This window comes from Microtus ochrogaster, unplaced genomic scaffold, assembly GCF_000317375.1.
Source record: "Microtus ochrogaster isolate Prairie Vole_2 unplaced genomic scaffold, MicOch1.0 UNK18, whole genome shotgun sequence".
NCBI lineage: Eukaryota > Metazoa > Chordata > Mammalia > Rodentia > Cricetidae > Microtus > Microtus ochrogaster.
In genome coordinates, this window is record NW_004949116.1 from 577,439 (window position 1) to 588,931 (window position 11,493).

Consider the following 11,493-nt stretch of genomic DNA (forward strand, 5'->3'; position numbering starts at 1 on the left):
TGTGTACACGTGCACAAGAGGGCAAAATCGTGTGGATGTCAGAGGACAACTTGATAAATTCAGTGTTCTCCTTTCACCAGGCATGGAACTCAGGTCTTGGTGGCAAGCACCTTCAAATGGTGAGTTTATCTGACTGATTTTTAATTCCCTACTTGCCAGCTAGCTTTGAGACTTACCACATTGTGTTAGTGTCTACGGCCTGTCTACAGCAATTCTCACTACCTTAGAGCTACAGAGAGTTTTAGGCTAGCCCAAGTCATTTTTCTTTAGAGCTAACTGGGTTGAGCTGAAATGAGGGATCATCTCTGGTCCAGTCGGGGTTCACTAGCCTTGGTTTTAGGAACCACAACCTCTGATTAGAGTTGTGCAGCCTCAACCATAGAGAGCGCGAGGCGGGAGCGAGGGGCCGGATGTGGTCACCATAGAGACGGGTGACTGACAGGCAGCGGAAGAGGAAGCCCTGGAAAGGCTAGGCTGTGAGGTGGCAGCGACTGCTGAGCTGAGCTCCTCGGCCCGCAGCGGGGTGGGCTCTTGGTCTCGTCACTTGCGAGGCGGCCCCATCTTCGCCCTGGCCTGCCGTGGGGGTCGGTTGTCCCTGTCGGCCTTATCGGACTGAGCACCCGCTTGATCCTGCTTTCCGCTGCCGAGGCTCGCAGAGCAAACCAGCTGGACGCCGGGCCTCCTCTGCAGTCTGGGGACGTAGGCGATTCGTTTCTGACTTCAAACGACCGGCTAGGATTCGCTTTGGGGCTTCTTCCGAGGGTTGGCACGGGGCTGTGGTTGCTAAGGGACCTAGTAGGGCACTGGCTGGTGCAGGCGGAGATCCTGTTGGAAGGAAGGTGGTGAGCCTCTGTTGGCCTTCCCAGACCCCAGCGTTTCTCTTAACTGCTGCTGTCTCCCGGGTTGCTTTATTTGATAACCTCTAACTACATCAAGAGTGCCTATAATTTGTCTCTTGCTGCTCTCAGGAAGGTGGACAGCTGAGTGGGATGGTCTACAAGATGGCTCCGTCAGCCATTGCGCTCCTCTGAGAGTCCAGCTGTGCTGAGTCACTGTGGCTGTCCACCTCCTTTGGGTGGGCACATGGGTGTTCACCTTGCATGGCTAGTGGTCTTCTGTGACAAGGAGGGGGTTACTAGAACCTATGGGTTTCTGTGACACTCGGGAGCAGGGTGGAAGGAGACTTTGACCCCTTCTCTAGTGCTAGCCTGCAGCAGTAGGTCCAGAGCCCTTCTTGCGCCTGAACAGACATGGTGGGCCATGATCCCTATAGGACAGAGCAGGGTGGCTGAGGTGGGGCCCTTTGGTCGGACTGTCGTTTGGATGCTGCATGCACTTTTCCCTAACCCCTGATGATCAGGTGCTGCTGACTTTCAGATCAGGCCATGCTTCAGATGAATGTAACCCCTTCTGGGTTAGGTTTGACAGCGTTGCGCTCTCTTTCCTCTTTCAACTGGACTACAGGCTGCAGTCCTGGTAGTGAGTGGCATTGTTCACATAGACGTTAGTATTTTGTTGATCAAACAAAATCAGCACCATGGCCACTGAAGACCAGGCATAGGGAGTTGGCAAGTCTTTGTGGGATGCTGGACCTGGAAGCCAGCACACTTTGTTCCTTTCTCTATTGCTGACCTCATTGGCCTCAGGTTCCCTGGTTAAAACTGTGGAGCTACTGCTGGTCTGGTGCCCATTAACCTACTGTTCCTTGAGACTGTGCCCTGGGGCACTCTATGTCAGGGCCTGCCACCATGAGACTGAGCTCGCTGTTGGCTCTGCTGCGACCAGCACTCCCCCTCATCCTGGGGCTGTCTCTGGGATGCAGCCTGAGCCTTCTGCGGGTTTCCTGGATCCAGGGTGAAGGAGAAGATCCCTGTGTAGAGGCTGTGGGGAAGCCAGGAGGGCCACAGAATCCTGACTCAAAAACTGGACTGGACCAAAGTGATGAAGACTTCAAACCCAGGATTGTCCCCTACTACAGGGATCCTAACAAGCCCTACAAGAAGGTGCTCAGGTGAGGGTGATAGGTGCACAGTCCCCAGCACTGATCCTCATTCTTGAGCTGCCTGCTGCTGGCTTTGCATTGCGACTCAGAGTTACTTTCCTAGAAGCACTTGTTTCCTATCTTGGTTTGTTCCTATTTTCTCCTCCTCAAGGCTGAGAGTCTCACCCATTGGTGTTAATGTCCACTGTTCCAGAACAGAACTGTACCTGCACTGACCCACTGAATAGACCTGAGCAGACGCTGCCTCACCTACCCCTAGTGTAGCATCTCCTGCACAGTGGGCACTCACATGGGGAGTAGTAGTAGTGATGAGCATGGGATACTCTCCCCTTTCTAATCCCAGCCCTTTCATTCCTAGGGATGTATGTGCCAGCTGGTGAATGCTCCCTTAGTGACTCAGGAGTTGACCCCTTATCTTCTGATCTCTCCACAGGACTCGCTATATTCAGACAGAGCTGGGCTCTCGTGAGCGCTTGCTGGTAGCTGTCCTGACTTCTCGCACCACACTGTCCACCCTGGCCGTCGCTGTTAACCGTACAGCGGCACATCACTTCCCTCGATTACTCTACTTCACAGGGCAGCGAGGGGCCCGGGCTCCTGCAGGGATGCAGGTGGTGTCTCATGGAGATGAGCGGCCTGCCTGGCTCATGTCAGAGACCCTGCGCTACCTTCACACACACTTTGGGGCTGACTATGACTGGTTCTTCATCATGCAGGATGACACTTACGTGCAGGCCCCCCGATTGGCAGCTCTTGCTGGCCACCTTAGCATCAACCAGGACCTGTACTTGGGCCGTGCAGAGGAATTCATTGGTGCAGGCGAGCAGGCCCGGTACTGCCATGGGGGCTTTGGCTACTTGCTGTCACGGAGTCTCCTGTTGCGCTTGCGGCCACATCTAGATGGCTGCCGGGGGGACATTCTCAGTGCTCGGCCTGATGAATGGCTTGGCCGCTGCCTCATCGACACTCTGGGCATCGGCTGTGTTTCACAGCACCAGGTGACAGCCCCTTCAAGGCAATCCCAGTCCCCCAATGGTTGGCAGTGACTGAATGATGGCTGTCCAAACTGAATTCTTGAGACCATCCTTTTGTCCTTCCCAGACACCAGCCTGCCCCTTCAGTTCTCCCTTGCTCTCCTTACAGCGCTGGGGCCATCAAATGCGCGTATCCTAAGGGACCGCAAAGCCAGAAATCACCTCACCACCACCATCCCATTTCACATTCAGTGCACATCACAGTTAAGGACAGTGTGAAAATGTTCTAGAGTTGGCCACCCCCCAAAGTGGAAAGTCCAGAGGTCCCTCTGCTGCCCCAGAGGCAGGCCATCTTTTATACCAACCTTCTGGGAGGTTCTATGACTGTATCCTCATTGAGTAATGGGGCTCTTGGGGGAAGAGGATGTCCTTAGTTGCCTATTTGCTTTCTCATTTCCAAATGTAGGCATTGGAAGTGGGAATGGAGGTGGGGGAGCCACTGCATTTCTGTCCATCCTAAAGCAGCAGCAGGGATGGTTGGTGTGAATGCTAAGGAGGGCTGAGGGAGCTTTGGGGAGCAATAGCTTATGTGTGCAGCATTGATTGTCTAATTGGTCCCTCTAGGGACAACAGTATCGCTCCTTCGAACTGGCCAAGAATAGGGACCCTGAGAAGGAGGGGAGCTCTGCGTTCCTGAGCGCCTTCACCGTTCACCCTGTCTCCGAGGGTACCCTCATGTACCGCCTCCACAAACGCTTCAGTGCCCTGGAGTTGGAGCGGGCTTACAACGAAATAGAGCAACTGCAGGTGAGCTGATGCAGTGTGCTGCAGTGAGCTGATGCAGTGTGCTGCAGTGAGATGCAGGTGAGATGGCAGTGAGCTGATGCAGTGTGTTGCAGTGAGCTGCAGGTGAGCTGATGCAGTGAGGTGCAGTGTGTTACAGTGAGCTGATGCAGTGTGTTGCAGTGAGCTGCAGGTGAGCTGATGCAGTGAGATGCAGGTGAGATGGCAGTGAGCCAGTGCAGTGTATTGCAGTGAGCTGCAGGTGAGCTGATGCAGTGAGGTGGCAGTGAGATGCAGGTGAGATTCAGTGAGCCGATGCAGTGAGTTGTGCCTGAGGGCAATGACTGGATGCTTAGGGAGGAGGCAGCTGAGCTGGGGGCTGGGCTAGTAGGTAAAAAGAGACTAACTTCCTAAATTTAAAACGACCAGAGGGACAAAGGACCCTGGGCTCCAGGACATTGTAAAGTAAGCCCTGGGCTGACTCAGGTGCCACTAAATGTGTAGGTAAACTCCCAGGAGCTTTCTTAAATGCCTCTACAGCATTGCTCTCCTCTGAGACAGCAACCCACAAAATCCCAAGCTTCTAGAATTGTCCTAAAGGGTTAAAAAGTAAAAGAGGGGAATTCTGTAGTGTGTGTCTCCAGAGCTGGGGTATAGGTAGGAGCAAAGGTCTGGTCGTGAAGAGGATGTGAGTCCTGTGGCCATGGGAGTGAAAGTGTTGAGCTTTGCGTGCTGAGACCCACTTGCTCTGTGGAGCACACGATCCCCCTGGCAGCAGCTGTGGAAGTTGGTATTGCTCATCCTTTCTGCACTTTAGATGAGTTCTGTTACATTCGAGGGACTAGGTGTTCAGCCAGGAGGCTGCTGTTGGAACCTCAGAGCCTGGGCATCTGGAGTCGTGTGGGATCTTAAAACCAGCACTAATGTTGAGTGCATTTCCTCCAACCTAGGCTCAGATCCGGAACCTGACGGTGCTGACTCCTGAGGGAGAGGCAGGGCTGAGCTGGCCTGTTGGGCTCCCAGCCCCTTTCACTCCACACTCTCGCTTCGAGGTGCTGGGCTGGGACTACTTCACAGAGCAGCACACCTTCGCCTGTACAGATGGGGCTCCCAAATGCCCGCTGCAGGGGGCTAGCAGGGCAGACGTAGGCGATGCTGTGGACACTGCTCTGGAGCAGCTCAATCGGCGCTATCAGCCGCGCCTGCGCTTTCAGAAGCAGCGACTGCTCAATGGCTACAGGCGCTTTGACCCTGCGAGGGGCATGGAGTACACCCTCGACTTGCTTCTGGAAGCTGTCACTCAGCGAGGGCATCGACGCTCACTTGCCCGCAGAGTCAGCCTGCTGCGGCCACTGAGCAGGGTGGAAATTCTGCCTATGCCCTATGTCACTGAGGCTACCCGGGTGCAGCTGGTGCTGCCGCTCCTGGTGGCTGAAGCTCCGGCCGCTCTGGCTTTTCTTGAGGCCTTTGCTGCCAGTGTTCTGGAGCCTCGAGAACATGCATTGCTCACCCTGTTGTTGGTATATGGGCCCCGGGAAGGCCGCGGGGGCCCTGACCCATTTCTTGGGGTGAAGGCTGCAGCTGCTGAGTTAGAACGACGATACCCTGGGGCGAGGTTGGCCTGGCTTGCTGTGCGAGCAGAGGCCCCTTCCCAGGTGCGACTCATGGATGTCATCTCCAAGAAACACCCGGTGGACACACTCTTCTTCCTTACCACCGTGTGGACGAGACCTGGGTCGGAAGTCCTCAACCGCTGCCGTATGAATGCCATCTCTGGCTGGCAGGCCTTCTTTCCAGTCCATTTTCAAGAGTTCAACCCTGTTCTGTCACCACAGAGATCCCCCCCAGGGGGACCTGGGGCTGGCCCCGATCCCCCATCCCCTGGTGTGGACCCTTCTCGGGGGGCTCCTGTTGGGGGCAGATTTGACCGGCAGGCATCGGCAGAGGGCTGCTTCTACAACGCTGACTACCTGGCAGCCCGTGCCCGGCTGGCTAGTGAACTGGCAGGCCAGGAAGAGGAGGAAGCCCTGGAGGGGCTGGAGGTGATGGATGTTTTCCTCCGGTTCTCAGGGCTCCACCTCTTTCGAGCCGTAGAGCCAGGGCTGGTGCAGAAGTTCTCCCTGCGGGACTGTAGCCCCCGGCTCAGTGAGGAACTGTACCACCGCTGTCGCCTCAGCAATCTGGAGGGGCTGGGAGGCCGTACCCAGCTTGCCATGGCTCTGTTTGAACAGGAGCAGGCCAACAGCACTTAGCTTTCCCACCCCTGTGGCTGCCATAGCTCCAGGGCAAGGCAAGGTGATGGACAGATGGAGGGCTTGTCACTGTATTTTTTTAAAAATAAGAAAATGTTATTAAAAGTATCTTCTGCCAAACTGTTTTTAGGGAGAGGGGTAAGAAGAATCTGTGGGAGGGTTGTGGAGAGTTTTCTGCAGGATTCCATTGCCTTTTCCCTCTCTTTCCCTCCCTCCCTTCCCAGTCCCCAATGATCACAAGGCTGCTGCTGTCTGATGAGTGACCTTTAATCCAGTCCTCCCCACTCCCCCACCCCCAACCCCATAGCAACAGGGGAGGGAGGCCCAGAGTCCAGGGCCTATGCTGGACAGTGTGGCTGGCTGGTCCACAGTGATGCTTGTTCACGGGCTCCTAGGTGTTGCGTACGACCAGCGATTGCTCCAGCTCCTGCCTGCGCTGCTGGATCTTTAGAGGAAGTGTGAGCAGGGGCAGGGTTACATTGATCCTGGTGAGTGACCAGGGGGTACCCCTTCCTGGCACCCCTTCCCTGGAAGAGTCGGGGAGCCCAGAGACTACTGCATGGGGAAGTAGGGTGGTGGACAGGTGTTAAGTGTAGGTGGCAGCAAAGACTATTGGAAGGCGAGAAGCAAGGATTCACTAGGATTGGAGGAGAGGGAAGCCTCCTGTTCAAGGGCCTCCATTACCTTACAGTAGAAGTAGCGGCTGACGGCTTCCTGGGACCAGGGCTGGTGGTAGAACTCAGCCCGGCGTTCCTCTTCAGGGTTACCAGCCACATCTGTCATCACCTGGAGTGAGCATGAGGTCTGTCCTGAGTGCCCCAGTACCTCACCTGCCTGAGTTGCATGTCCACCTTTCCCTCCCCACGTGCTTGTCTTGGTGCCAATGCTCCCGGAGCCCTCTCTTCACCTTGAGGTCTCGGCTCTGAGAGCGGAGCAGATCTTGGACGTAGCCTTTGGGGTCTCTGGAGAAACTTAGCATGAAGTCCCTCTGGATCTTGAGCTGGTTTATGGACTCAATCGTCTCGTGGATCTGCAGGTAGAAAGACAATGATTTCCACCTGACCCCGTGATGTGGGCAAGGAATGCAAGAGGAAGAAGGGGGTGGGAGACCTGCTTCTCTTGTTAAGCACAATTCCCTAGAGCCGGTTTCCTTTGAGCAGGGATGGGAGGGGGTGGGCAGAGCTGAACTTGGAAGGAGGTCAGCTTCTAAGCAGGGAAGGGCTGTGTGTTCCTCAGTCCTAGGTCCATGCTGTGGTCTGAGTGTTTTGTCCTCTCTCTTGGTTAAGGTCTCACCCTAGCTCTGGGCTCAGGCCGCACCTTACTGTCCAGAGCGCTGATCTCCTGCTGGTTGGCCGTGGACAGGAGAAAGCTGCTCATCTGCCCCTTCAGTGGCTCCTCTACCTCCACATCAATGTCATAGCATGCTGTCTTCTTCTGGTCTGATGGGTCCACGCTGCCAGAGAAGTCCAGCCTATGATGTCCATGGTACACCCCATAGAAGCCCAGGGGTAGGACAGGGTGGGTACAGGAGGAGGGTGGAGAAAGCAGGGAGACTTTCCCCAGTGGGAATAAGCTAGGCCACCTCACCTGATGACATGGTTGATGACAATTGGGTCAGGGGGCAGCAGCAGGGCTGTGAGGCGCTGGGGAATCTCAGAGAACTTCAGGCGGGGACAGTCAAAAATCTGAAGCAGGATTATTGAGAGGGGGGTCATTCTTGTGCATGTGTGAAAATCTGAAGCAGGATTATTGAGAGGGGGTCATTCTTGTGCATGTGTGAAAATCTGAAGCAGGATTATTGAGAGGGGGTCATTCTTGTGCATGTGTGAAGAGACAGTAACTAATTTGGATACTTCCATTCTGGGAAGACCAAAAGAAACTGAGAGTCAGATTACTGGGTGCTCATGGCAGTGAGCCAGGTTAGAGGTGGAGAAACAGGCATGACGAATGGGGAGGCCAGCCAGGGGCCCTAAGTACACCTGTTTGGTTGTTAGTCCTGTCTGCCTCATTCTGTGAACAAGTTACTTAACACCTTGGGTCTTGGTGTCATCATCTCTAGAATGGGGACATATTAACAATCTCCATCTCATGGGTTGTCATGAAGATCAGGTGAATTAAAATACAGAAGTGTTTGGAATGGGATATGGTAAGTGCTCAATAAATTCCAACTACTATTTCTACTTAGATTTATCTGCTGTGTTTATTTTGAAATACACTAATAGTAATACTCTACTTTGGTAGAATTTTCCCAGATTATTTTTGCAACAATCTGGTTTTCTTAGCTGCCAGCTACATGTGATGGCACAGCTTTCGCCACCCCTCACACCAAAGACAGAACCAGAGGCAGGAAGGATAGCAACGCAGGTTACCCCAAGTCTAGACCCGGGACTGGGACCCCAGGGATCCCAACTCCAGGTACCAAGAAGATTACATTACAGGATGGTATTGCCCACTGCCCCTCCCCCCAGGAGGGTCCCAGATATGTTTCCCTTGGGAAGCAGCTAAACAGACTGTGGAAGAGCCTGGATGAGACCCTGGATGAGGCCATAACCCTGACTCAGTTCCTGGTATTCAGGGATTCAGCAAGAGAGCTGGCTACCTTTGGGAGGGGCTGATGCTAGGTCACTATGCCTGCTTCTCAGACCCTGGGACTTGGGACATCCGTTACCTGCTGGAAGTACTTGTCTCCATTGATGTACTCCTTGTCATGGGAGTCCTGCAGCCGGTTGGTCTTCACGTATTGCCACAGTGCCTGCACAATGGCTGAGCGGCTCTGTGTATGCAACCCCAGCAGCCGGGCTAAGCGAGGGTCCAGTTTGAACTGAGGAGGCTGGGAAAAGGTCACCAGGACAATTAGCTTAAAGGGGGAAGAAGTGTGACTCAGGGGCATGGGGCTTCTGGTCCTTGGCAGTGCACTGCTAGAGAAGATGGGTAGGAAGGAGAGAGAATGGGGTCTTTGGGTGGTATATGCAGGTGAGGGGTAAAACCAACCTGATAGTCCAGCATAAGGAGCAGGGTACAGCGCACACTCAAGTCCCCTGGCCTCTTCACTTGGAATCCATCTGTCTCCTGGGTTGTGGGTGTCCGATGCCACTGTCAGGGGCGAAGAGCTAGGTCACCCGCAGACCCACGTGGATTGATAGGGCTGAGAACTTTAGGAGGATCCTCAGTCCAAATCTGCAGCTTCCTTGGGGCCTTGGGTAGGCGGGAAGGTGGGGACTCAAGGGCAGGAAGAACTTGTCTTACCTCCACGAGGTGGTTGTCGGGGCCATAAAGATCTTTGTCCAGCTCAATGACCAAGCTCTTGAAGAAGGAAGAGAACTTCCGTTTCTGCTTACTGGGCTGTGGGAAAGTGACAGGGACTGTGGGGGCAGAACAGGGACCATGGACACAGAATGGGCCACGTTGGCAGCAGGCAGGTGGTATGCTCAGAGGCAGTCCTCTGTACCCAGACTGTCCCCAGGCCCGCCCGCCCACCCCAGCCAGGGCTGACGACCCAACTCCCAGTACAGACACGTCCTTGACTCAGCCCATACCCACCCCAGGACACCTGGAGAGACCTGGGCCAGGACGTACATCATCCAAGAGCTTCCCCTCCACCCGCAGCTCCCAGGAGGCAATGCTGCCATCAGAATCTTCAGCATCGGGCTTCGCAGGGTTAAAAGTATTGGAGATATAAAGGCGCAGCTTTCGCTTTTGCTGTAGAAATAAAGTGTGTCACAGGACAAGGGCTGTGTGCACCCACCCGGGGGTACCCTGCTTCCTCCTGGACTTAGAACCCTCTTCCTGCTCCCACACTAAGGCACCTTCATGGGCCTCTTCAGGGCCTCCTGGATGTCCACTCGCTTCCGCATGATAGTTTGATCCAGCTTCCTCTCGAATGCTAGGAGGTCCATATAAGCCTGGGACTCAGGGACCAGCTCCCGAATCTAGAGGAGGAACAGGGTCACAGCAGGGCTCAGTGAGGCAATGCAGAATGTGTGCCTGTTCTGTGATCACAGGACACAAAGGACTTGTAGGGGAGCTGTCCGATTGATTTCAGGGTGTGGAATTCTGCGAGTGCAGACAGGACTTATCCCCGGGACTCTATTTTATAGCCTCATTGTGTGTGGATAAAGATTGCTTCTCCCTCCAGGAAAATTCATGCATCTCATCACCAGGGAAGGAGGCAGCAACCAGCAGCCCAGCAGGCACAAGAGCCTAGCCTCATCCTGCCACCTCCCTAAGACAGTGGGAGGTAGACTTGGTGGCCTCAAGGGCCCCACACCTGCTGCCCTTTCCAATGTCCAGGACTTCCTGCTACCTTCTGTTCCCTTTACCTAGCAGTCTCCTGTCCCTTCTTTGTCCCATGCCTTTATGCCTTCAGACTACTGGCATTCAACCCCTTAACCTCAGGCCCTGTGTTCTGCCCCTCCTCCCCCATGGCTCTCCACCTTCTTTCCTCAGTCCTGCCCTGCCCTCTCGCATGGGGAGCCTCACTTCTTAATGAGCTTTTAAAACAAAAAGTGAAAGTGGCTATGAAGCTGAGCCCAAAGCTTTGCTCCTGAGGGAGGAGGGGGGACGGAGCAGCAGAGGGTGGGGGCCGGCTGGGGGCTGCTGTGAAAGGCACTCACCCTTTGAGGGAGGATTTTGTCAGCCATCTTCCTCCTCTTGGCACTGTACATTTTTAAAAGAAAAAACCAGGTTACCATGGCGACAGATCTGGGAGTAACGAGGCCACCTGCTAAATTATCCCGACATCTCTGCCCGCCTGGCTGGGGTTCCCACAGCCTGCTTGTCTGCCCGTCTGAGGGCTATAGCCGCGATGTGGAGCTCGCACTTCCATTGGAAAGCAGGGCGACTGGTCCTTTCTCTGGCTTAGGACTCCCCCACCCCCCACACCTTACACCTCAGCACACACATTCTCAGAGCCAGAGGAATTCAGACTTAGGAGGAACTAGGGAAAGAGGAGATGCTGCCAAAGGTGACTGCAGAAATGTTCGCAAAAAGCTGGGAGGTGGGAAGGACAGAAGAGAAGAGACAGCCTCTGAGGACCCTCTTCTCCTGCCAAGCAGGAGGTCCATGCCCAAGAGAGCCCGAGCTCCAAGAAGAGGAGAGATGACTCTTCCACCTGGTTCCGGGAGCCGTCATGGTGTGAAGCTGGTGGGACTTGGCACTCCTGCCGCTCTGGGCTTGGAAGGGACTGTTTAAGGGCAGGAGGCGCTTGTGGTCTTGGACCATTTGCCAACCAAGGGACACACCACATTCACAAGGACCCTGGAAATGTGCAGGAGTGTTCTATGTGAGTGTGACTCAATACTGAAACCAAAGTGGCTGGACCTATGGTAGACTGCACCTGGAATTTCTGTTTCAAAAGCAACCCAGAAAACCGTTGGCTAGCCAAGAGTGCACACAGCCTAGAGGATAGCTCTACACTGCCCCCATGTGGCAGTCCCACTCACTGCCCCCTCCCTATTCAGAAATCCATTCTATGCCCAGGCAA

General features: G+C 54.6%; 2 protein-coding genes across 6 annotated transcripts in view; one reads left to right on the top strand and one right to left on the bottom strand.

Annotated features, from left to right (window-relative positions):
* Positions 1-466: 466 nt before the first annotated feature.
* Chpf2 (chondroitin polymerizing factor 2) lies at positions 467-6,136 on the top strand. The gene is made up of 4 exons (XM_005367432.2): positions 467-2,011; positions 2,436-3,000; positions 3,601-3,783; positions 4,710-6,136. Exons 1-4 carry the CDS (start codon positions 1,731-1,733, stop codon positions 6,009-6,011), a joined length of 2,331 nt encoding a protein of 776 aa, XP_005367489.1. The 5' UTR covers positions 467-1,730; the 3' UTR covers positions 6,012-6,136.
* An 85-nt stretch (positions 6,137-6,221) lies between these two features.
* Positions 6,222-11,493, bottom strand: part of Smarcd3 (SWI/SNF related, matrix associated, actin dependent regulator of chromatin, subfamily d, member 3) — a 33,021-nt gene continuing 27,749 nt past the window's right edge. For 3 of the 5 annotated variants that reach the window (XM_026789418.1, XM_026789419.1, XM_026789416.1), the window contains 11 exons: positions 10,625-10,667; positions 9,818-9,940; positions 9,552-9,710; positions 9,258-9,353; positions 9,003-9,104; positions 8,680-8,841; positions 7,599-7,696; positions 7,329-7,464; positions 6,919-7,041; positions 6,696-6,797; positions 6,222-6,456 (listed from right to left, as the gene is read on the bottom strand). In XM_026789418.1, the coding sequence (XP_026645219.1) occupies positions 6,403-6,456; positions 6,696-6,797; positions 6,919-7,041; positions 7,329-7,464; positions 7,599-7,696; positions 8,680-8,841; positions 9,003-9,104; positions 9,258-9,353; positions 9,552-9,710; positions 9,818-9,940; positions 10,625-10,667 (1,198 nt within the window). In that variant the 3' untranslated portion in view covers positions 6,222-6,402. Of the gene's footprint in view, positions 6,457-6,695; positions 6,798-6,918; positions 7,042-7,328; positions 7,465-7,598; positions 7,697-8,679; positions 8,842-9,002; positions 9,105-9,257; positions 9,374-9,551; positions 9,711-9,817; positions 9,941-10,624; positions 10,668-11,493 lie in introns of all 5 variants that reach the window. The other 2 variants (XM_026789417.1, XM_005367430.2) reach the window with 2 other exon arrangements.

Excerpts from the sequence above, each read along its gene's own strand:
- Chpf2 (XM_005367432.2), top strand. The coding sequence starts at position 1,731 with ATGTCAGGGCCTGCCACCATGAGACTGAGCTCGCTGTTGGCTCTGCTG. Across the intron at positions 2,012-2,435 it reads CCCTACAAGAAGGTGCTCAG|GACTCGCTATATTCAGACAG; the intron begins GTGAGGGTGATA and ends ATCTCTCCACAG. Across the intron at positions 3,784-4,709 it reads ACGAAATAGAGCAACTGCAG|GCTCAGATCCGGAACCTGAC; the intron begins GTGAGCTGATGC and ends CCTCCAACCTAG.